This window comes from Carlito syrichta, unplaced genomic scaffold (assembly GCF_000164805.1).
Source record: "Carlito syrichta isolate Samal-C Ts95f unplaced genomic scaffold, Tarsius_syrichta-2.0.1 Scaffold311050, whole genome shotgun sequence".
In the NCBI taxonomy this organism is placed as follows: Eukaryota; Metazoa; Chordata; class Mammalia; order Primates; family Tarsiidae; genus Carlito; species Carlito syrichta.
Window position 1 is genome coordinate 38059 of NW_007255146.1, and position 9680 is coordinate 47738.

Here is a 9680-nt window from a genome sequence, read left to right on the forward strand (position 1 = left end):
AATACTCTAAAATTAATGTAGTTGGATATAATATCAAATTCTTTAAAGAATTTAAACTAGAATATTCTATTCTTTTAAAATGAATATTTTGGGGAAATATATTCTATTAATTTTCTTTCCACAGATGAAATACAGACAATGAACAGCAGGGGGCAAAAAAAAATCAAAAGTTGTTTGCTACAAAGTGAAACAATAAAATCTCATGGAGTGGAAAGCAGATACATTTTGGGGTCAGACTGTCTGATTCCAGCTGGCTTCATCACATATAAGTTGAATGACTTTTATTTAACCTTTCTTAGCTTCTTCAATGGAAGATTCATAACTGACATGGAGATTAAATGTTAACATATTGTAGAGTGACTAAATAAAACTAGGGCTTATTTCTTCCTTATTACTTATATATGTATATGCATACCAGAAACATACATCGAATAAATGAAAATTTAGATTTTATAGAAATTTATGCAGACCATAAATATGGAAATGACTGTTAGCCATTTGAGTACATATGAATACAGACATACCAAAATTAAACAAAGCTAAACAACAAAATGACATTATTCACTCAAATACAATCACAGTTTTTTTCTACATGTGAAAATATGAATGCCAAAGAAAGTTTCAATGTAGATATTTGATTACATTTTCGACAGTGTTTCTCAGAGTGTGATCCAGGAAAAATCTACAACAGTAGCATCTGAAAGTGACTATTTTGAATGCAGATTTCTATCCTAAGCAGAATCTACTTTTTCAGATCTATGGGAATAGCATCTCAATTTCCTCTGGTAAAACAGAAACAAGAACACCGGTCTTGCTTTCTAGCTTCTATGATTATTTAAACAGCATGTGTTGTGAGGCTAGCACTGTACCTGACACATTTGTCATTATGGTTTTTTTCTAAAATGACACGTATGTACTCACCAATGACTTGCTCAAGAATATCTGATCATAGGGCCATCTATTCTGAGAAGAACTAAGGCAATTTCTGCTACTTTGGACATGAAGGAACAAACATTCTTTTTTATCTGGTTGGTGGCTATGGTGTATTCTTTCAAATAACGTTTTCCCAACATTTTCTATATTCCCTAGGCACTGGAAGACTTGATCTACTTAAAACAAAACCTAAAAACTCAATATACATTCTCACTAATTTTAATTTAACCAATCAAAATTTTAGGTAATTCATATAGCACTAAGCTTAAATATATATTTGTTCACTTTAAAACTTGAGGTTTTATCAGTGAAATTCACTGGTTTGGATTTTTATAAATTTATTCTAAAGCTCTTTAAGTATCAAAATGTAACTGTAACAAATATTGATGTAATCATCACATACCATTCTTATCTATTCAACAAGGATGTCTACTCAAGAGTTTACTTTCCAACTATTAATCTAGTTCAAAAATAAAATAAAAAATCATTTATCTCTCATCAATCAAAAAAACCACTAATAACATTTTAATGTTTAATCTTCCTTGGTTTTCCAGTACATACACATAAACTGTATTTCCTAAAAAGTGGATTAAACTCTATGTATTACATAATTTGTAAGCCATTTCCAATTCAGTAGATAATAATATTCATCATATTCTTAATGACTGCCTGTTATTTGATAGTATAGGTATGATGATCATACTATGAAATAACAGCCAATCATATAGTTATGATACCATATAGATATGATACTATATTTCATCTATCCCACATTATTGAATTTTTTAGACTATTTCTTATTTTTAATCTCTAAACAAAAATGTGATAAAACCTTTAAGATAAATCCTTAGAATTACTAGGCTAAAAAGGATGTGTGAGAGGCTATAAATATGTGTTTTCTCATATCCTCAACATTATAGGAATATTATTGCTCTTTTCCCTTTTTTTGCTAATATAATAGGGAAAAATATCATTTCAACTTACAATTTTTTATTAGTAAATTTTTTTAAAAAGATCATATTGATGACCTATCATATGTCTTCTTTTGTGAATTGCTTTTTCATGCCTTTAGTCCCCTCCCATATTACAAAGTCTTTCTGTATTTTGAAAACCTCGTCACCAGTTTGTCTTTGCTAACAATTTTTTTCGTACAGAAGTTTTTGTTTGTTTTTTAAATCATCTATTCTGTCAATCCTTTTATATACAATTTCTGCTTTTAGATTCTACTTGGGAAGCTTTTTTTTTTTTACCCAAAATTATGCAAATATTTACCTATGCATTCTGGTACAGAATATAAAGTACATACCCAAGCATATATAAGAATTTAAAATACCAATTCATTTAATCATTTATTCATGTGTGCATATTCATTCATGTATAGTGAGCATATATACACCAGGAAATGTTCTAAGTGGGGATAAAGCAGTGAACAAGACTGCCAGGGTTCCTGCTCTCATGGAGTTATACTCCAGAAGGAATATAATCATGTAGCATATAATTTAATGGGAGATTTCAAATCAATGGGGGAGAGAATGGACTATTTAATACACGATGCCATTATAACTGCTACTTAACCATTAGAAAAAGATTATTTCATAACATCAAGCGTATTACAAATGGATTTAAAGTCTATATTTTAAAACCATGAAAATAGTATGAGAAAAACAAATATTATATAAAGAAACATATATATTTCTAAACATGAAAATTTTACAGCAAGATCTCAAGGCAATTTGGAAAATGACATTTTTTTTTTTGAGTTGGAGTCTCACTCAGTTGCCCAGACTAGAATGCAGTGGCCGCTCCCGGTCACCGCAGCCTCAACCTGCTGGGCTCCGGCGATTCTTCTGCCTCAGTCTTCCAAGGGGCTGGAATTACAGGCGTGCGCTACCACACCCGGTTAATTTTTTTGATTTATTGTAGAGATCAGATCTCGTCAAGTTGACCAGGCAGGTCTCGAACCCGCAGGCTCAGGCAATTTGAGTGAAAGCACCGGATTATAGGCTGAGCCACCAAGCTCGGCCGGTGACATATTTTTTTAATGGAATACAACAAGGCAATTTTTGAACAATAATCTTTATTAGTGTATTTTCCAAGGTACATATAATCTTGAGCTACTGCATTCATACATTTGTCATTTATTCTTCAAAGTTTACATGTATTTTGTTCCAAATTTTGATAAGTACATTTTTATACTAATCAGTAACATATAATAATTTAAAATATTAGTCTTATCCCTGAAATCACCAATTAATTTACTCAAATCATCTCATTATCTAATTCTACTACATTAAAAACTTTCAAAAATTACTTCTCAATTAAGCAATTTCTTTTTAAAACTGCAAAGATAGGCAGTGCAAGAGCTGATTCCATAAATCTGAGAATTCTGAGAAAACTGTTGCTCTTTATCTCTGATCTATTTTCTTGAATAATCTGGGCAATTCTCTGATAAATTACATTTGAGAATAATGGTAAGAGTACCCCTAATCTCAACATTTTAGCTAGTGTGAAATGTCATAGGCTCCCTTCACACATAAGCAGTACATAATTATGCCAATAAGAAAAAATTACCATGATCTAATGAAAAGGAGCACACTCCAATGTATATATGTCTTTGATTAAATGGTTAAGTGTTACAAAACATGTGATGTGAAATACTTCCTTCAGCCTCCATAAAATAATACATACAGTGGATAAACATTAAATCCATAAATCCAAAACGGATCTTTTATAATTAGTAAATAAAAAGACAAAAATGAAAGACAGAAAGGCCTATGATCTTTGTGAAAAGACATTTATCTAACATCTCCAACTGTGGACAAATAAATATTTTCATTCTTGTATTTTAAATTACTACCAAAAATATTGTATCTTTCTACAAACAACAAAAAACAGGCATACGGTATCTAGAAATGTTTTTTTCTCTGACAAGAATGTCAAGTCTTTGAAAGTACGCTAAATTTTTTTTCCTGAATAAGGTCACTATAATCTTAGGTTAAAGTTACAGTAAGCAGTTCAAGCAAATGCATATTGCTTAGGTTTTAAGCAAGCAATTTTGATATGCTATTTAATTAAAATGTAAGTATAAATATGAAACTATTATAGAAACATTTATACACACTTCTTGGGAATACTCACAAATCAACAAGTAATGAAATAACTGATTTCAAAATAATGAAAGGGTGATATTATATGTAATGTTTGGTAACAAATCCAAAAATATCTTTAAGAAATGCAAAAGAACATGAAAACACAGCTTAATTATTCCAATTTTTTAAACCTAGCAGCAAAATAAACTATTTGCATATAATGTAGTACAATGAGCATTTGTTCAGAAAAGACCTCAAAGTCTTTAAACTATTATACATAAACCAGAAAAGAATCCACTAGGATAAATAATCTAAAGATGTCCAGAGTAGCTTATCAAGAACTGCTAGACATTCTTACCTGCATCACTGAATCATAAACAAGCTTATGCAAAACTGTGTTCTGGATAACTGACTCTTATGGCTCCCCAGTAACAAGCTCGGATAAGGCAGATCAAACCTAAGAGATAAGCAATTGCCCAAGAAACATAAGTTGCATGAAATCGCCTTGCAAAATCTTGGGTGCCAACCTAAAACAAAAAGCAATATAAAAACAAAAGATTAGAAACTTTAAGAAAATATCTGCTTAGAGAATTTGTGCTTAGTGTGATTTTTAGGAAATATATCCTCAGACTGAAGCCACAAACATAAACATAAAACATGAGTAGGTGTATCTGTGGACTGTAACTAACAGACAATACTGCTACTTATATTAACTATAAATTTTATGAAGTAAAAAGCACAAGAAAATAAGTTATCTCTAAAAGGAATTCATCTATGTAACTTCTTATTTTCATGGGACACAATAGGACATTGCTAATAATACGGGACCAGTAGTACTGAGGAACAAAGGAGTACAGAAAGTAAAAGGCCAAAACAGATCTGTTTCTTCCTCTTTTGGCATAATTCTCATGCCAACTGCTTAGCTTCAGTTTCCTATAAGAATAAGCCATCCAGACCTCATCTCTACAATAAATCAAAAAATCAGCCGGGCATGGTAGAGCGCGCCTGTAATTTTGGCTGCTTGGAAGGCTGAGGCGGAAGGATCGTCGGAGCCCAGCAGGTGGAGCCTGCGGTGGCCGGGAGTGGCCACTGCACTCCAGTCTGGGCGACAGAGTGAGAGTCCAACTCAAAAAAAAAAAAAAAAAAAAAAGAATAAGCCATCCCCATATTGGTAATAAATCTCTGCTTGACTTGGATATAGAGAAGAATGGTTTTCAGATCTCCAAGCAAAATTGGTCAAGCAAAATTGGTTCTGGCACTAAATAAAAACAAATGGTCTTCTGTTAAATGAATGGCAAAGTTCCCAATAGCATGGACTTTCAGAAGGGTACAAAAACACCATTTCACCTGGATGGGCAAGTTCCATTAATAAACAGATCCACGGATTGAGTGGCCGATTGCCCAAATTTATTCAGAAGCTTCTGGGCCTGGCATGCTAAGGAGACAGTCTTAGTGGTCACTAAAGATTGTCCTATGTCTTGCCATTAACTACTAATAAAACTGAGAAGAAAAGGATCTAACAACAAAGTAATACTCACAGTTAATCCAACTCCAATGAAAATACATATCATCCCAATGGTAATATATGCACAACAGCGTCTTCGTGGAAGTGCACTACCCACTGAAGAGCTGCAAATTCATGACAGCAAAGAGAACATTAAGTATTTACATAGTCTCCATTTCATCGTTGTGAGTTCTTACTTATAGCTTTAGTAACATTATTTTATATACTTTTATTTTATTTTGCTTCAACCTTAGAGACAAGAACGTGCATTTTAAAACGTCATTTTGATGAGTGACAAAATCATACGTGGTTACTGTTTTACTGTTGTAGCTTTAAACAAAGTTTATGCCTTGCTCATTGGTAAGATTTATCAAAATCCACTGTAGTCCCTAATAATCTTCCAAGATAAAGTCTATTTCCAAAAAAATGCATTCCAGAATGGAAAATCAGGGCTAATCTTACAAACAGCATTTGATTTTTTTTACAGTTTTAACAGTATATATTTAATGTAGAAAATTTGGAAAATAAAGGAAAAAGGAAAAAAAATTACCTATGACCCTGCCATTATAAAACAGTTGCTTAATATTGTGGCATATTTTCCTCTGGCCATTTTTGATAATTTATCAATATATAGCATGAATACTTTCCTGTCATTAAGTATTCTCAAGCTGGAATTCTGATAGATGAATATAACATAATTAACTGATTCTTTACCATTGAACATTTAAAGTATACTCATTATTATACATGCCAACAAAGCATCATGTGAAAGCATTGTGCTTATTTTTCATCATTTTCTAAAGTTTTTTTAAAAATTAGGATTACAAAATTAAAGGCATTAAGCTTTTTGGAGTCTTTTAATAACACAGTCAAAAAGCCTCTAGGAGGTTAATTTAAATACATATGTTGCTACAGTGTCTCTCAACTGAAATTCAAGATCCAACAGTATTTAGCTCTCTATACTTCTAATAGTGATAATTTTCAAAATGATAAAAGTTGTAACAGAGAGCAAATACCCAAATTAGTACTTTCTTCCTTGTCTAAACATTCATATTTTTATTAACACATACCACATGCCAGGTACTGTGTTAGTGAATGAATAAAGTATCTAATTCGCCTTTGTGTGGCCAAGTGTCAAGATCATGTCTAATACATAGTAACCTCTCAAAGAATATCTGTTGAATAAGTACACAGAAATACTTGATTTAGAAATGTGCTATTCCAAAACGGTTAATGTTGCATGAAAATTATTTAATTCCCAAATTTGAAAAACAAGATTAAATTTACTGCAAATATACATCATAAATTTTCCTGAATACTTGAATCCAAACATAAACATCTGGATGACCTGGGGCCCATCATTGATTACTGTATTGTACCGCTTTCTATCTGGAGTTACAAGGGCATGTAGTACTTTAGTAACATAATGTTGTATTTAGCCCTAGCTATTTCGGGCTTTAATTCTTGTGCATCCATTTTGTGATTTTTCCTGCATGATACCTGACAGATGGTTGTTGTTTCTCATTACTACCTGTGCACCTGTCTCTAGCAGTCTATAATATACCATGCATTAGAAGTCAACTAAACTTATCAGAATTATGTATTAAAGTTGTCAAAAAGTTCTAAGCGAAGTACAAGTTAGGATTGGGTACATAAGTGGTTTACATACAAGTGAAGTTTGGGCCTCCCATTGGACCTTACTTCACCTGGATTAGGATCAGGCACCCTTATTGATGTTATATGTCCTCCCCACTCCCAAGTGAATATTGAAGCAGCTTTTCTGTGACTCAGGGGAAGACACTTTAGTACGCTAATTTCAGTGTGTGGATTCTGCCTAGAAAACCCCTGCCCTATTTTAATCACTCAACTTAAACAGCCACTACTGGGAAGTCTTCCCAGAAAAGAAATAACTACCGCTACTCCACAACTCTAGTGCCATCTCACCGCCGGGATGAGGCAATGACCAACAAGCACCTATCACATGGAAAATAAAATCTCTTACACATTTAATACATATATGGTGTCTGTATGCAATATTTTGTATTGTTTTGGGTGTGTTAAAACTTTATATGTGTTTGTGTCAAACTGTATCCTTTTGTGACTTGCCCTTTTTACTTGCTCTATATTCTACATGAGCTTTTTATATTGATGTGTGAATAGCTAGTTGATTCATTTTCACAACTGATATTATATGAATATAACACAGTTTTCTCATTCTCCCTGTAGATGGACATTCAAATTTTTTTCTCAATATTTTTCTAGTATAACAATGTTGCTTTAAACACCCTTTTGTGGCCGGGCTCGGTGGCTCAGCCTGTAATCCCGTGCCTTTGGGAGGCTAAGGTGAGTGGATTGCCTGAGCCTGCGGGTTTGAGACCCGCCTGGGCAGCGAGACCTCATCTCTACAATAAATAAAAAATCAGCCAGGTGTGGTAGCGCATGCCTGTAATTCTGGCTACTCGGAAGGCTGAGGCGGAAGGATAGCCGGAGCCCAGCAGGTCAAGGCTGCGGTGGCCGGGAGCGGCCACTGCACTCCAGTCTGGGCGACAGAGTGAGACTCTGACTCAAAAAAAAAACAACCAACAAATAAATACCCTTTTGTGTCTCCTTATATATACGCAGGCACTTCTCAAACATACCTAGGAAAAGAATTTCTGGGTTGTATTGCAAACATATCTTCAACTTCAAAGTTTTACCCCACCAACACTATATGAGAGCTACCATTGCTCCACCCAAATTCTCATCAACTTGGTATTGTTCTCATTTTTTAAAATTTCATGAGTGTGAATGATATCGTATTATGGTTTTAATATGCATACCCCTGGTTTTTAGCAAAGTTGATCATATTTTGAGATGTTAGGTGACTATTGGTTTTCTTTTTCTATTAATTACTTGTTCATATCTATTGCCCCTTTGTCTTGGCTGTATTTTGCTTACTGATTCACAGATATTTACATAATCTGGATACTATTCCAGGCAGCTGTATACATTGCATATATCATCCTACAGCCTGTTTTTTAAAACTCATTTTTAAAAACATCTTTTGGGAAAGAGTTTTTATTAATGAAATCAATGTAGTCTACATCTATCCTAATACAGTAAAAATTATCAATCTTTTCCTTTAAGGCTTAGGATGTCTTATACCTTATCTAGGAAATTATTTCCTACCTCTATCATAAAAATATTTTTCTATATTTTCTTTTAAAAACTAAAGTTTGACTTCTTGTATTCATGTCTTGATACATAAGAACATAGTCTTGAGGACGTCTGGCAAGATGGCGACGGGGCAGCCTGGTCTGTGAAACCCTCTGCAAAGGAGAACTGCAGTGAGTCTCTGGCTCTCGCCACGGGGGCTGCGGACCCCAACATCGTAGCCTGCTCTTCATACGGAGCTCGGCCGTTGCCACCGCTGGGGCATCGCAGAGGACTGGACAGCCACTGCAGCACAGACGCCACCACCGCCGTTAGCACATCGCATCACCCAGGCCAGAGGCGATCCACGACTTCAGTCCTTGAAGCCCCTTCAGGGAAGATCTGCTGGGATCACTGCCACCTCTCCTGCGACCGAGACATCCTGCCCGCCGTGAGTCTCCTGTTGTGTGCCCTGAGGCAGGCATCCATCTCCAGTCTCTGCCGCTTCCTGTCCCACCCCACCCACTCTAAGGCGAGCAGCTGAGATAGCACCACCTGCTGGCGATTCAAGGTAACAACACCGAAACGGGAGAAACAAGCTTGAAGAAGACACAGACCAGAGTGGTGAACAGAGGGTGATCTAAATTGTCCCTCACAGCAGACCAGGGACAACTGACCCTAACTGCAAACTAATTTACCAGCTTGAAAAGAAAGCTAGAAATGAGAACTAAAAGGACACTGGACTTAAACAAAAAGTCTCAGAGTGTGCTTCATTGATTCTGTTAGTTTAATGACTTAATTCTATTCCTACTGTATAGTTCCTTTTTTTTCTCTTCCTTTTCTTCTCTTTTCTTCTCTCTGTAAACAATATCTTTCTATAGATGAACAGCACACCAATAAGGTGGTTGGTTAGCTTGTATGTTAGCATCATTATATGTTTTATTTTTTTTGTATGAAAGTTGGTTCATCTGTAGCTGTGGTCTATTGTTTTTATCTGTTTCAGTATAGGCCTCTCTCTCTAT

General features: G+C 34.5%; 1 protein-coding gene across 3 annotated transcripts in view; it reads right to left on the bottom strand.

The window, feature by feature from the left end:
- Positions 1 to 2993: 2993 nt before the first annotated feature.
- Positions 2994 to 9680, bottom strand: part of TMEM55A (transmembrane protein 55A) — a 61237-nt gene continuing 54550 nt past the window's right edge. For 2 of the 3 annotated variants that reach the window (XM_008068488.2, XM_021717781.1), the window contains exons 6-7: positions 5561 to 5651; positions 2994 to 4549 (exon numbers count right to left, since the gene is read on the bottom strand). In XM_008068488.2, the coding sequence (XP_008066679.1) occupies positions 4406 to 4549; positions 5561 to 5651 (235 nt within the window). In that variant the 3' untranslated portion in view covers positions 2994 to 4405. The remainder of the gene's footprint in view (positions 4550 to 5560; positions 5652 to 9680) is intronic. The other variant, XM_008068489.2, reaches the window with a different exon arrangement.